Source organism: Dermochelys coriacea, chromosome 11, assembly GCF_009764565.3.
Source record: "Dermochelys coriacea isolate rDerCor1 chromosome 11, rDerCor1.pri.v4, whole genome shotgun sequence".
Lineage (NCBI taxonomy): Eukaryota > Metazoa > Chordata > Testudines > Dermochelyidae > Dermochelys > Dermochelys coriacea.
In genome coordinates this window covers 57,714,203-57,730,218 of record NC_050078.2, presented here as the reverse complement: position 1 = coordinate 57,730,218, position 16,016 = coordinate 57,714,203, and the positions used below count along the sequence as shown (strand labels likewise).

General features: G+C 40.3%; 1 protein-coding gene across 4 annotated transcripts in view; it reads left to right on the top strand.

Moving 5' to 3' along the window:
• Positions 1–16,016, top strand: part of PGAP1 (post-GPI attachment to proteins inositol deacylase 1) — an 80,736-nt gene that overhangs the window by 19,751 nt on the left and 44,969 nt on the right. For all 4 annotated transcript variants that reach the window (XM_038422520.2, XM_043505516.1, XM_043505518.1 and 1 more), the window contains exons 6-16: positions 93–145; positions 323–389; positions 2,313–2,418; positions 3,244–3,299; positions 3,382–3,465; positions 5,781–5,830; positions 9,355–9,406; positions 10,962–11,039; positions 12,056–12,131; positions 12,449–12,522; positions 12,627–12,678. In XM_038422520.2, the coding sequence (XP_038278448.1) occupies positions 93–145; positions 323–389; positions 2,313–2,418; positions 3,244–3,299; positions 3,382–3,465; positions 5,781–5,830; positions 9,355–9,406; positions 10,962–11,039; positions 12,056–12,131; positions 12,449–12,522; positions 12,627–12,678 (748 nt within the window). The remainder of the gene's footprint in view (positions 1–92; positions 146–322; positions 390–2,312; positions 2,419–3,243; positions 3,300–3,381; positions 3,466–5,780; positions 5,831–9,354; positions 9,407–10,961; positions 11,040–12,055; positions 12,132–12,448; positions 12,523–12,626; positions 12,679–16,016) is intronic.

Below are 16,016 nucleotides of genomic sequence, written 5' to 3'. Positions count from 1 at the left end.
TATTCAGACATAAATCACAAATAAATTTTCAAATTTCTAATGTTTTAATGTTGAATCCCCAAAAAGCTAATATATTTTTCTCCCCCAAACAGAGCTCAGCAGTGCCTAGAACTTGGGCCTCAACAGACCACCTCTCCATAGTATGGTAAGCAAATAGAACAAAGGAGTTAGGTAACTGACATGACATCTTTCTCCATCCCTTACCTTCATCACTTTTTATAAATTCATTTAACTTCAGAGAGTAATTTTCTGAAAACATCTAGCCCATACCTTTCTTTGTTGTTGCATTTTTAAATATAGTGTTCCTTATGTTTTGTTCTAGGTGTAAAGAATTGGTCTTGGCTACCATTAGGGCATTTTTTGATCTTATTGATGAAACCACCAAACAGGTTTGTAGTTCCCATTTCCTGCATGCCTCATAAATACTGGGAGGAAGGTGGGGATTTTCTCCCCCCAACAAAGTGATGTTTAAGCTACCATTGTAATAGAGACAAATACTGTATATTACTTTCTGATAATTTTGTGTCATGTTGAAAATTGCTGGCTTTTTGATGCCTCGTGCTCCAGAATCTTGTGTTTTGGGTTCTGTGAAGAATGACAGTGGTTCAGTTTTTGCTGCTGGCTGAGTCGGTGAATTAATTATAGCTGGGCTACTACCCTGACTTTCTCACTGAGATAGACTGAGTTAAACAGGCCTGGGACCTTGTGATCCTGAACAAATCTGCTCAGCTGTACTGTGATAAGGTATACAAATTTGTTTACATATTTAGTGTCCTTTTGCAAATTTATTTTAACAAAACAAAAACCCTTTATGTAAATTTGGAATTCTTTCTTGGGGGAAATCAAGGGAAAAGCTGATGAGTTTACTAGTTTTCTTTGCTTTCTTCCTATTTATTGCTTCTTTTTAGTCCCTCTGTCTCATTTTTCTTTTTTACCTGCCACTGCATGTTACTGTTTGAAAAACTTTCACCATATTTCATCCTATTCCTGAACCTTTGCGTAATTTTATAGCAATAAAAATGAAGAATTGGGAATAAGGCTGAGAGGTTGGGTCATTTTTGATAGCTTCACTGGTCTCTGCAGCTTGTTCAGTTGAACTCTTTTTAATATGGGTATAGGGAAGTTGACTGGTCTATTGGGGATAAAAATTTTCAGAATGCATTGGGGATGGCCATAATACTCACAAATTGCATAGCTATATTTGCAGAAAGTAGGAGGAAACTTACTTTGGGAGGTTGATTTTAAAAAAAAAGAAAAGAAAAGAGAAAAGAAAGAAATGGCATAGGTTTGAAGCGTTTGAACATTTTAGGAACTCAAGACATTTGAAGTGTATGAGTTGGGCCCAGGAAGTTGAATTAATGAACACAAGCAGGTGAATCAGTTATAGGTAAGGCTGTGACTGTCACTGAGGTCACGGAAATCACGGATTCCGTGACTTTCGCAGTTGCAATGGCCAGTGTGGCTGATCCCAAGGCCACCAGAGCAGCTGGCCCCAGGTGCCCATTAGCCAGTTGCACTGGACGCTGCTCAGGTGGTCCCGGGACAGCTGGCCCCGAGGAGTGCCCAAGCAGCAGTCCCGGGGCCTGCCACACTAACCACTGCTCGGGTGGCCCGGGGAATGCCCCGGGGAGCACCCGAGCAGTAGTCCCCGGGGCCTTGGAGCAGGAGTGGCTGGGGGCAGTCAGCCCCCGCAGCCAGTTCAGGGGCTAGCCTTCGGCCCATGGGTGCCCCCAGTAGCGATGTCCTGAGGCCCCCCCAGAGCAATATTGTCCGGGGTGCCAGGAACTGCTAAGTTTTAGTCATGGTATTCATATAGTAAAAGTCATGGACAGGTCACCAGCTGTGAATTTTTGTTTATTACCCGTGACCTGTCTGTGGCTTTTACTAAAAATACCCGTGACTAAATCTTAGCCTTAGTTATAGGTGCGTGAAAAATTAACTTGTTACATGGGTCTGCAATTTATCACATACATGCACCATAAGGTGATATCTATGTGTCTGTCTCTGTATTATATTATATAAATATAGCTAAAGCTTTTTGGTTCTATGTATACGTAGTTTTAACTTTTTGTATAGTTCGAGCAGTTGCAATTTGCATATAGCAGTAATTGGATATAGATGAATAGAGTATTTTTATTAGCTCCAGATATTGAAATAGAAATAATATTAGAAATAATATTAGAAACTATATTATCCTCTGCCTTTTTGGAGCTCTGACTTCTACTGTAAATAAAGCTGCATTGCTGGCTTAATGTCTTGGTAATTCTTGTAAATGCTAAGTAGATTTTTAACAAGTTGTCTGGTATTTTTAGATAACTGAGGATCCAAAGAAGAGAATGTTAGTATTGAATCATCATTTTGTAAGGCACCCAGCAAAGTTCTTTGAGGAAGATCCTGAAACACTTACTGAACTTAAAGGTATGCAAGTCTAATTCTTTGACCAGGGTCCAAGGATACATTTTGTCTAAGAGTTAATCTTCTCACTACTGAATTGCTGAAGCACAGACTTTCTTTCTTTAGGCACCACTCAAACGCCATTTGGAATGCATGGTGACAAACTATGGTCTTGATTCTTGTTTCTAGCTGAACTAGGCTTGATTGAGGACCATCATGGGGCAAAAAAATGCCACTTTTGCATTCCCCAGATTCTGGGGAATAGCCAGGAAACAAAAGTTGTTCCAGTTTAAGCCTGGCTGGAGGCAACCGCTGGAGTTCAGATGTTCTGACTATAGCCTTTCCCATGTCCATCCCCTGTCCTGGTGGGGGGTTGGTATGTATGTGTTGTAAAGCCACTATGCTCATTCTGGCTGCTTGGGGAATTCCTAGGTGCCTAGATGTGCAGATTCAATGGCTCCTTTCCCTTGACAGAGCTGGGCAAGGAGACCCAATCTATAATGAAGAATTGGCTCCTCTCTGGGGTTGGGGCATCTGCAGAATTCCTTATTTGATATTCTCTGGCTGCTAGGAAGTTAACAAGGAGGAGCCATGGCTGTAAAGCCCAGGAGTAACTACCAAGGCTTAATTTTGTTGAAATAGGCTAGGAGGAGGTGAATCATATCTTTGCATTTCTTTAGTTTACAATATAACTGACATCATTTTATAGATTAGCTTTTCATTAATCATTTAGTCAGATATTCCCCCTCCCCCCACTTCAATAGCAATTCCTGCAGTAACATACAACTAGAATTAAGGTTTTCTTATCACACACAAGTTAGCAAAATAAAGCATATGGTTTACTTCTAGGAACTTTGATTTGGATTAAAATCAAATCCTCAAAATGGACCTATACCGTTTATAATGTAAGTAGCATTAATTTCTTTTTCTAATTTCAATTTTGTCATTTCTGTGTTTTTTCTAATAAGCAATATTTTTTCTTTTAAGGAATCTGATGGAAAATATTTTATGTTTCCTCTTTCAAACCACAGAAAAACCTACAGTCATGTCCACTGTCAAAACAGTATGTTGGTGAGAAAATACGTGCTTTCTGTATTTTTGTAAATATATCTGTTGTTACCCAATTTTAACTTTATGAAACTGAATTGTTGTTTCCATTTAAACAGCTGTATTGAGCTAACTTGTCCAGTAATTATTAAACAGAGACAGTTTTTTTTACTGTAATCCCAACCTATTATTATTTGTTTGGGGCACATGCCTTTTAGTATTGTTTACTGTGTTCATTATCATAGTATCTAAGTACTGCACCTATATATATACACTAAGGCCTTGTCTTTATGAACAATTGGACGGCGACAAGCTGAGGTGTGAATCTACCCCACTCTAACTTGCTGAGGTCTAACTGTGTGTGTGTGTGTGTGTGTGTGTGTGTGTGTGTGTGTGTGTGCGCGCGCGCCCTGCTGACACATTAAGAGTTTGTTAGGGTACTTTAAGATTTTAACGAACTGTTAACACGTGTCAGCACATGGACAGTTAGACGGTGGCAACTCAGCTTCCTGTGGTCTAATTGTTCATGTAGATAAGCCCTAAGACTGACTTAGAGTTGCCAATAATAAATTTTGCAGTTCACCACTCCAAATTTCAGCAGCTTTGGGTCTTTAATGTAGCAACGCCACATCTTATGCCCTCATTCAGAAAAGCATGTGCTTAAGTGACTTCCTGAATAGGGAGGCTATCCCAAAATGGGGCTCTAGTAAGGGCCTTATCTAGAACAATATAAATGAACCGGGAGTTAGTAGAGGTATGGAGCTCCACCAGTTAATGTGTTCTCAGCCGTTTTTCCTGTTGAGGAGTTGGGCTACTGTGTGCTATACAACTGGAGTTTGTGTTTCTTCCACTTTCAGCCTCAAACATGATGATTTGCAGTAGTTTCACCTCAACGCAAAGATATGCATCACTTTGACTCACCTCCTCCATTTGAAAAGGAGGAGTGTAGTTTCTTAACTGGAGGTGGAAGAATGCATTTCTCTACATAGATGTTCGAGATTAGTGAAGAGTCCACTAAGACTCCAAGATTTCATACAACCTTGGTGAATGGAGGGTAGATGCCTTTAGTGGAATGGAGAGGTCAGTGTTTCGGTTAGCTCCTATAATCGTTCCCCCTTCCCACCAGCATCACTTCAGACTTACCTGAATTCATTTTGACTAAATTGCCCTTTAAATGTCCTGATCTTTTGCATTCATTGTGATAATGTTGAGTGTGCACGTAGAAGGAGGAGGTATAAGGCTGGGTGTATTAGAGCCCATTAGGAATTTTGCAACAAAGCAGGTTTTCATCAGGAAATGCTAGTTTGTCACAGAAATGCATCTGGTTTGAACTTCTGACAAAACATACAGGGGTCCAATGGAACCTGCCTGGCTTCCTGCTAGCTCAGTTAGTGGGCTTCCAGGGTTCATGGCTTTGGGGCAGCCCAGACATAAAAACTACCCCATGGCTGGGGACCCAAGGGCTTCGAGGCACCCTGCTGCGGAACTAGGAGCCTGGAAGCCCTTGGAGACGTGGGTATAGCAGGAGCCTGCTCCCCGCTGCAGAGCCAGGAACCTGGAAGCTGTGGAAACACTGGGAGACCCAGCTTGAGATGTGGTTCTCAAGGCTTCTAGTCCATGATACCAGACACCAAAATCCTTGACTCCCATGCCTAGAGGCTCCTGGCTCAGCCATGGTTCCCAGGGCTTCTAGGCTCCCAGTCCATCTGGGAGCCTTCTGCCCTGGGAGCTGCCGCTGAGCCAGGGGCTTCAAAATTTGGGCTCCTGGGCTCAATTTCATTTAAAAAAAATTTAAACAATGTTTTGATTATTTCAATATGATTTTTTTTTCTCAGGTGTTCCCTTCTGTGAGAAGTTTTGGAAATTCTCTTTTGGAACAAAAAGTAGAACACCATTTCCCGCCCCCAGAATATTGGCCTTTTTTGCTAAAGAGGCTAAAAAATCTTATTGATTACAACTAAATAGCTAAGGAAACAGGAGATGAATCGTACTTCATAAGTAACTGCATTTTTGTGTTTTGTTTGAGTGTGTAAAGTCCCTCTTAGGAGCACTTGGTGGTTATAGTGAGGGCCACTATAGAAATGTGTGATAGATAAGGATAGGGAAATGAAGACTGAAGTCTGCTCTTTTTAATACACGTTGATGTCTATAAGTATTGAAGCAGGATTAGAACAGTGGGTGATGTCTGATGATGTATCACAGTTAGGCAGGTATAAATTAAGAGTGGATCATCAACACTAACTCTAAACTTTTTTCGAGTGAAGTTCAATATTTTTATTTTAAACTCACATAAAATTTAAAGTAGTAATGCACATTTTCACATGTTATTGATTTAACAGGATACAAGTAGCTGGATTTATGGCTGTTTAAATAGTAGTTCATCTGTGTGGTGAGTACAAAGGGTTTTTGTAATTTATTTAACTAGTTACTATAAGATCAATTTTGGGCATTCAGTCATGCAACACAAAGCAATTTAGGAGGAAGAACTATAGGGATTTAAGAAGGATTGCTGCTGTTAAAATTCATTGTTATCTGGTATAATGTACAGTCAGCTTTCTTGATACTTAAAGAAACTCAAAGCAATATTAAGTGACCTAGTATTTAAAGAAAAAAGGTAAAACTCAACTTTTATTGCAGTGTAACTTGTTTTGTTCGTAACTTGTATGTAATATCACTTTAATATGTCCTCTGTCATGGGACTGTATCCATTGTATGCAAAGGATGGACTGAATGATCATCTTCTTCCCTAACTACTACTATGAATTTGTCACTTGAGGACATTTATAGATTCATAGATACTAAGGTCAGAAGGGACCATTCTGATCATCTAGTCTGACCTCCTGCACAACGCAGGCCACAGAATCTCACCTACCCACTCCTGCGAAAAACCTCACCTATGTCTGAGTTATTGAAGTCCTCAAATCATGGTTTAAAGACTTCAAGGAGCAGAGAATCCTCCAGCAAGTGACCCGTGCCCCATGCTACAGAGGAAGGCGAACCTCCAGGGCCTCTTCTAATCTGCCCTGGAGGAAAATTCCTTCCCAACCCCAAATATGGCGATCAGCTAAACCCTGAGCATATGGGCAAGATTCACCATTTAGAAATGGATGTACTTGTTTTAGCAACTTCATTTTAGCAAATTAGATTGTCAGGTTTAATTGATAAATTTTGGAATTTGTAACAAATTAATGCAAATTGAAACCATTTTTAGGGCCAGATTCACTAGCCTTTTTAAATCTGCTTTGTTGCACTCCAACAGCTCAGAGCTGTGTTAAAGCAAATTGAATCTACTGCTTGGGTTGGGGGAATCCCCGTTTGGCATAGGGCCAGTGTAGTGGTCCTATGCCTCTGTATTCTGGGCCAGAAGTAAGGGAGCATGGCCAGGGTGCTTGTATGGCCACTTGATACCCCAGGTGTTATAATTGCCCTGCATTGGATTAGGAACCACAAAGGTGTCTTTTTGTAACCCCTTTGCACACTCTCCGGATCTGTATCAAGCTCAGCCAGTACAGGGAGTTGGGGCCATTAAGTCTAATTAACTATATCTTTTTTTTTTTATTGTGAGTTAAGTCCAAATAGTCAAACAGCACCATTTAAAGGGATCTGGAACAGTTTCAAATGTGGTTGTGGATTCTCAATCACTGACCATTTTTAAATCAAGATTGGATTGTCTTCTAAAAGATTTTCTCTAGGAATTAGTTTATGGAAGTTTTATGGCCGCGTTATACAGAAGGTCATACTCAATCACAGTGGTGCCTTCTGGCCTGGAATCTATTAATCTTTGAGAAATGTCTGGGTTTTTGTTTAAAATATGTGTAGCTGACTGTCAAGGCTAATTCCCCAATCTGGCACTTCAAGTGCAGAAGGTGGGGGCCTGCAAGGATTCTAAAAATTAATACTGGCCACTCCAGGCTTGTATTAAACTCCCAAGGTAACAGCTTTTCTCTGACCTTGGATTGGTCAATGCTGTCACCACCCAAGTGCAGAACCCCTTTTAGAGCCCAGGAAGTGCACTTGGGAATTCCTTTCTGTGGGGTACCTTTCACTACCACCACCATCGCCCCCCCAGCTTTGGGGAAGAGCTGGGGGGGGAGGAAATCAGCTGTTGCCCCCAGTTAATTAAAAATCATGTGCACAAACCTCTAAGACACAAAAATCCAATTCTGTTCTTAAAAAAGGTAAATTTTATTAATTAAAAAAAAGGAAGAAAATACATCTGGGAACTCAGGCTATTGCTAGATTTTAAAAGAACAACTACAAGGATTAATCATCAAGAATAGCTTTCTTGAGGTCCATTTTAAAGGTCACAAGCAAAACAAAAGCACCTGGGGTTAGCACAGAGGAATCCACAAGCCATAACAAAATCAAAGGGATAAACCTAATTGAGTCTTCCTAGACATTTCCTGATCTACTTACATATCTGGGGTTTTAAATGAGTAGTTTCTAGGTATGATACTGATGATTTTTTCATACCTGGTCCAAGCTTTTTATAGCATAGCTCTGCCCTGTCTGCCTCTCCCTGGGAGATCAACAACAGACAGACAAAAGGGGAGTCTTGTTTCAATTTTAAAAAGTTCTAGCCTTCCTATTGGCTCTTTTGGCCAGGTGCCCACTCGCTTCCTTTTATTTAAACATAGCAGTGAGACTTTTTAACCCTTTAAGGTAGAGCAATTAGAGAACAGCTCCTAAGAGGGATTTTATAGCTACTGGCTGGCTGGGTGTCCATAAAAGGGAGCTTACCCTTCCTCCCCCTCATTTATCACACTGACCTAGAGTAAATTCATTAACATATAGGTTCAATATCCACTTTGAACTGCCACCTGAAAGGTTTGCACCAATAGGCAAAGCTGAGGTTACATATGGTAGACTTTTTTATAAAATCTCTTAAGCTGTGAGAACAGTGGATGCTTTTACTTATTGTGCATTACTTCAGTACAAATGCAGATATCAGTTCATTAAGTGTTTTCATTATGCTTCAACATGTTGAGGCTAATAACAACCAGATCTTGTGAATGCAGAGGTACTGATACCTATACAGCTCTGCCAATATGTCTGAAATCAGATTTGCAACATCTCTGCTCTTTGAGTCGTAAATTACTTTAGATTGCTAAATTATAATGTGTGGTATACGGACAATTGTTCAGTTAACTATAGTTAAGGCTATGTTTTAGTCACGAGTATTTTTAGTAAAAGTCATGGACAGGTCAAGGGCAGTAAACAAAAAATTCACAGCCCGTGACTTGTCCATGACTTTTACTATATACCCCTGACTAAAACTTGGGGAGGGACCCCTTGGAAGGGCAGCCCTGGGGGTGCTGCAGGTACTGAGGAGAAGGGTGTGTCCCAGGGGGATGCCGCGAGTGCTGGGAAGTGGGGTGTTGGTGGGGCTGGGGCATGCTCCCAGCTCCTGGAAAGTGGCAACCCTAGCTCAGTGTGCTGTCGCCACTGTGCCCCAAGACCCGGTTCTGCAGCTCCCATTGGCTGCGAACCGTGGGCAATGGGAGCTGCAGGGGTGGTGCCTGGGGGCGAAGGCAGCATATGGAGCTAGGAGCTGAGGGGAGGAGTTGCTGTCACTCTTCCGGGAAGTGCCCCCCGCACCCCAGCTGTGAGCCCCCACCCTAACTCCTGCTGCTGGGGGGTGGAGTGGGGGACCGAGTCTGCCCCAGCAGCAGCCGGTGTGCCTGGCCCAGGGGGTGTGAGAGCTGATCTGGCAGCTCCTGTGACAGAATCCGTGACCTCTGTGACAAACACCGAGCCTTAACTATAGTAGACCTAGACCTGTGTCCGGTTTTTAACCTTGTGCATTTCTATAGAGAGAGATTGGTGCATTAATACACTCTTACTGCTTGCTCCTTTCATAATGAATATGTGCATTTTGTATATTTGCACTTTAAAGTATTTTAACTTTTACAGCCTGGAAGGTTTTGATTTATCCCAGAAAGCTGAGTTACTGCCAACTGTTAAGGTAAATTGTACTATACATTATTTTGTTGCAACAAAATGGAGTGAGCATTTACATGAAGAAGTTTTGTGTGGGTTTATGAATAATTTAATACATTCACATGTTGTATAGAATTGATATGATTTGTAAGCCAGGTTTCCTCTTGGGATATATGCTACTGGGGGAGTGGGAAATTATCTTAATTTTTGAGGGTATATGAAAGTGATGTTTGTTCCTACAATAAATTATTCTAAGCTGGAGTTCAGGTTAAAAGTCCATATTGAAGTTTTCAAAAGCAAATATTAAAAAATTTGGCAATTCATTGTTAAGCCTATAGAAAATGTAAAAGAACATTGTAGTTTGTTAAACTAAAACTATAGCAATAAAATTGTGTTCAAAAATCATCTTGGGTTTATAATCAAAGGAAACAAATAGACTCTAAATTGTGTTTGTGTTCTAGAATGAGACTTAACTGTTGGCAAAGTCAGTACCTTCTTCTGACATTCTACTCTTGGGAGATTTCCCTTAACTCCCTTTCTTAAGGCAGAAGGCTTAGCATGTATTTTATATCTTGTAGACTTTGTATAGTTCTCCTCTATGGGCAGGCATTTTCCTTCACTTCTAAAGTTGATATCTGTGTGGCTGCAAACTGTGCTAAAGACAGCAACAGGGTTCAAACAGACTGAATATTGTGTGATATGCAATCGTTAATGAAACTACAATGCTACATATTCATCAAAGCAGGAGAATATTTATCTAAGTTAATAATCCATGGGAGTGACAGTACATGAACAGTGGTAGTTATAGTAATCCATTTCTCAACTGCTGTCCAAATATATGCAATTTAAGGGTGTATCTCATCATAATTCCTTCAGCACCTACTGTATCTGAAATCTGTAACTGGAAATTCGTAATAAAATGTTTTACCTGTAGCTTTTTAATAGGAGCAGGATTGGGCCATATCTAAAGAGTTGTGTACAGTCTTTCAACATTTATATTAAACTTCAGTTTAGAGTACATGATGTGGTATACAGTTTAGTTCATGATACTACACAGCACTCTTTTAATGCAGAACACTTACAGATGAACTGTTTTTCCTTTAATTGTAACTGCTGCTATTTGGGAAGCTTACAATGATTACAAGTATTCACATTTAGGTGTGAGATTCTGTGATGTACCTTCAAGAGGCACAGCACAGAACTCAGTGCTGGTGGTGTGTGCTGTGAGATGGTAGCTCTAGGTCTTCTTTTGAGCACTCCCAGTCATCTGTAGGAGATGGAGCAGGCCCTGGCATAATTTAGACAGCCTGGGGAGCCTTTCTCAGTTTCAGCAACCTCCTGAGGCAGCCCCATGGCCTGCATTGCTTCTTGGAATCTTAATAGCACAGTATGCTCTGGCCCTGCCCTGGCATACTCCCGTAATACCAGGGCTTGCAAGTTTCTCCCCTGGCCAGATATGAGGTTTTTAGGGCCCCTTACCCCACATAAAAGATTTGAAGTAGGAGTGAGGCTCTCACCTGAGGTTTTTAACTGAACCAAACTATACTTTTACTGTAAATAATTTTTGTTTCCTACTTTAGGTTGTAACTCTGAAACTTCAGGAATATCCTTCTTTCTCCAATCTTGTAATTTATGTACCAGCTATTAATGGCAATAAGGTAACAAAGATGAGACTTTTAAAAACACTTTATTCAGCATCTGTTCAAGATAAATGAATACTATATTTGGTCATTATTGGTTGCAAGAAAAATGTATTAAATATTGAGAGTTGCTCTAAATATCTTTTACATAGTTCTGTCCTACAGTACGTGATTCAAAGGTAGATTTTTCAACTAATTTAACATCTAGTCTACCGAAAGTAGCCATAATTCCTAACATGAGTTACAGATTGTATATTGTAGAGCAGTGATTTTTGAACTGCTTCTTGCTTATGGTTCTAGCTCTCCTCCTCCTGTTCATCTGCTTATTTTTAAGACAGATCAATACACATGAATACTTTCCTAGTACTATGTTTTCATGTAAGCAGCTGCAGTAGCTGTGACAAAGATGTTTTGTGATTGAGAATGTAAGAGTAGTGGTCTGTATAATCATGAATAATAAGGGAGATTGTTTCATAGAGAGACCATCTTTCTTTTAACTTATAGGGCATACTATAAACAGCTTGAAAAACACTTTTATAAAGGAAAGTGGGAAATACTGGTTTTCAGGTGAGGTGAGAGAATATATTTTATAGATTGTGCACCAGATTCTCTTCTCAGCTCAGTCCATTTGTGCTGCTCCAGGGGCATAAAGCATAGTTAAAGCTGACATAATTGGTCAGCTAAATATTCTTCTTGTGTGTCAGAATCCTTGAGGGGCACAGCCAGCCATATATAACCCTCTTGTGCCCAGAGTAGGAGGCACTGACTTAGAGATACAAGCGCTTTGGCCATGCTGCAATACATTGCAGCTGGGTGAAAATCAGAGCAAGCTACTCTAAAGCTGTTCTGGCTTCTGCTAGTGGCTGAACCAACGGCTGGCCAGCCACTGTAAGTGAACCATGGAAACATGACTTGCAGCAACCTTTGAAAGTTGTCGTCTGCCTGGGGTTCTGAAGAGAGTATGGCCAGACTCAGTGCTCTAGCTTTATGTTCATTTCCAATCTATGCAATAAAATAATATGTCTATGTTGCAGTTTACTTTGGACTGTGAATTCTTTAAAGAGGATTCCCGAACAGTACAACTTCCTGTAACACATCTTTTTTCTTTTGGTAGGTATAATGCACTGCTCTTGCAAAACTTGAAAACTGCATTTGTTGGCATATTTTGAGTAATAAATTTGGCCTTAAAATAACTCCAAAGATCAATCTTTTAGTAAGTTTAAAGATAATTTCCTATTAAGCAAGCCTTATTTCACCCTCTTACTATTAGGAATTTCATAAATACTTTATATGTACACCTGATATACAATATCTCAGCTTCCAAGAAAAACCTTAGATGTAGTGAACTTTTCAAGCAAATCAGTCTACAGTCCTTTACTTTTCTAGATTTACTAATTGGAAATAATATAGGGTTGTCATTTCTACAGGGCTTTCTTCAAGCAAAATTGTATTAAATTCTTCTGGTCTAATTTACAATGTACAGCTCCAACACTTTTGCCAGGTAAAAATACTGAATTAAACAAAATTGATATTAACTAACTAGTTCCTTTGGAAATGCAAGTGAATAAATGTTTCTTGGGTTTGTTTGTTTTGTTTTATTTTTAGATATACCAAGCTTTTAAAATCTACATTGAGAGCCACTGCCACCCACACAAAGGTAAATTTAATGTTTTCCTGAAGTGCACATGAATGGTTGCAGTAAAATGTACAATAGAAAAAAAGCTGTCAGAAATATATCTGTCTCCCAGCTCTCTCATGTTCTATACTGTAATGTGATTGCTATCAAGTCCTTAACTTTTTATGTAATTTTTTTGCTGTAAAAGTTGCCGGACTGAGAGCTCTGGAGACTGAAATCCTCTGTTCTATCCAATGAACAGATAAAATATTGGCAGTGTCTGTACAAGCTTCCCAACCCTGTCAGTGTGCTTCACCTCTCTTTCTAGAAAGACCATTTGTAAAGGTGAGGGAGTAGTCTGGTCTCCTTAATCATTCCATCCTTGGTGTCTCTGCAAAGAGAGGTGCCGCTTATATTAATCAGCTTTTGTTAGGTTAACACTGTCTGTGAGGATCTGGACTGTGAGTTCTAAAGTTCTTTTGTGGCAAGGGCTTTCAATTGCTATTGACTGGAGTAAAATCTGAATTGTTGACTTATGGATGAGATGCTCTGTGGCTTATTACTGCTTTCCTGAACTTAGACCCTTCAGTTCGGTGTAGAAGATTTTTATGGCTTTTAAAAATGAATCCAAATCATCTTTGCACAGGTCTTGATCTATTTACACACTTCTTTTAAACAAAAATTGGAAAAATCCTGTTGTGAATACATGTTTCAAAGAAAAAATCTATAATCTATATCACTGTGTATGTGGGAGAGTGGATCTAACTAAAAATAATTAGCAAGGATTTATCTAGGTTCCTGAAGGAACCATGCACCATGGAAGATCTTGCCAGGACGAGACACCGGGCCCTATCATATGTCCAACTCTGGAAAAATCTATGGCTATGGCAGAAGGACACAAAAAGAAGATCTAGGCACGACGGGGTGCCTGTTAAGCTTTCCTACTCTGCTTATTGGAGGATAGTTGACACATTTCACTCTTAACGGTCATTTTTTATATATATATGTATATATGTGTATATATAATATATATATATATATATATATGTCATATATATGACTCTATCTATCTTGCACACGCACATGCGCACACACACGCGTGCGCTATTCCCAACTATACTGTCAACCAAATATGAATTCTCAATATATTATTATATGGCTTTCAATTTAGATCTCTTTCCAAACAGATTGATATACAGTGGAGTCGCATCTTACATGGGAATTAAGTTCTAAAGTCAGCGCGTAAGGTGAAAATCGCATATAGTCAAAATTACCCTTGAAAATCCCTTAAATCGCCTATAAAGTACAGTATACTGTACATGGTTTTGTGTATACAACCCTGTACAGTAATGTGTATAATGTATACAGTAATGTACAGTAAATAGAGTACATATGCAAAATATAATTTTACAGTACTGTATTTTTAATTATGGGGGTAAGTACAGGGGGTCATCAGGGCTTGATGTCGATCCAGGAGACGGAGGTGACAGCTTGGGTGACGGAGAGCGAGTCGTAGATGAAGTGGTTGACTCTAGTTCAGCTCGAGAAATTGATTGCGTAGGCTCACCTGCTGCTGGTTGTTTTTCCTTGAAAAACATGGTGATCGGCAACTGTTGCTGTTGTCTCTTGAGCTGCTCAAACATTTCTTGATACGGTCTCGAATCATCCGTAATACTATGTGTGATTTTGAGGCTTCGTTCCATAGAGGGATCGTATTCAGAAATTAAATCATTCAAGTGTTTTGCTGCTTGGAACATTTCAGCAAATTTATGAAGATTCCAACTTGCTGGCTCTTCCTGTTCGTCGTCGTCATCATCCTCTTTGTCTTCTGTAGACGATTTTATCAATTCCTCTAATTCTTCATTAGTCAATGTTTTTCTGTGGCTCACAATTAATTCTTCAATTTCTTCCTCAAGGATGTCAATGAAGTCATCACCACCCACTTGCCTGGCCACCTGAACAATGTGTTTCACTTCTTTGTCAATGGTCGGGAAAACCTTAAAATCATTCACAGATTCTTTCCATAGGTTTCGCCAACATGCATTGACTGTTTCAGGCTTGATTGCATCCATTGCCTGTTTAATATAAGTGATGCAGTCGGCAATGTTGAAGGACTTCTGGCACTCCATCACATTAAGATTGGGATCAGCATCCATAGCGCTACGTATCGGTGAGAATGTAAGCCTCGTGTACGTGGCCTTGAAACACTAAATCTTGGTTGAGAATGGAAGTGGTATTGGGGGGCGGAGAAAGACGACTTCAATGTCTTTATGCGGAAACCGGAGTGTCGCAGGGAGGCCAGGAGTATTGTCTACGATCAGCAACACTTGAAAGTCAAGTCCTTTCTCTTCGATGTACTGCTTGACCTCCGGAATGAAACACTTGTGGAACCAATCCAGAAATAATGCTGCCATCACCCAAGCCTTTTTATTTGATTGCAAGAACACAAGCAGGAGATTTTTGTTCTTGCCTTTTAGGGCATAGGGATTTTCAGCCCTGTAGAGCAAGCCCGGCTTTATTAAATGCCCAGCCGCATTGCCACAAAACAACACAGTCACACGGTCTTTAGCCGCTTTGAAGCCATGGGCTTGTCTTCCTGATTTCGAAATGTAAGTGCAGTTGGGCATTTTTTTCCAGAAGAGCTCAGTCTCATCAGCATTAAAAACCTGTTCCGAAAGATAGCCCTTTTCTTCTATGATTTTTCTTTAATTGTTCAGGGTAGGCTTTTGCTGCCACTTCATTGACAGATGCAGCTTTACCAGTAGTCTGCATGTTTTTGAGGTTGAAGCGGTTCCTAAAACTGTTAAGCCAACCTTGGCTGGCTTTGAATTCCTTCTCACCAGAAGGCTGTCTCTCTTCGGCGGGAGGTGTGAACAGCGCATAGAGGCTAAGAGCCTTTTCTCGCAACGTGTTGCCATCGATAGGCAGACGTTTACGGTTCATGTCTTCCAGCCATAAGTTTAATGCCTTTTCAGTGTTCATTAAAGTCTTATCATGCACCTGGCTCGACATCTTAGCAGTTATTGGAGCACTTGATGCCACGGCTTGACGAATTTCTTTCTCTCGAATCTTGATGGCACAGATTCTAGATTGGTTGCAGCCATATTTACGCGCCAAGTTGGAGACCGACATACAGTCTCTCAATAAGTCCAACACGGCCAGTTTTTCCTCCAACGTTGCAACAGATTGCTGTTTCTTTGGTTGAGCACCAGATGAAGTAGTTGGCTTGCGTTTAGGGGCCATGTTGTATGAAAAATATATATCTTTAAACACAAATCACACTCAGCGTGGCGAGATGCTCACACTATGAGAGGCATGCGGGAACTAAGACCGACTTAGGGAACAGCAGATTCATGTCTCCCATCTCATGTTCACTCTGG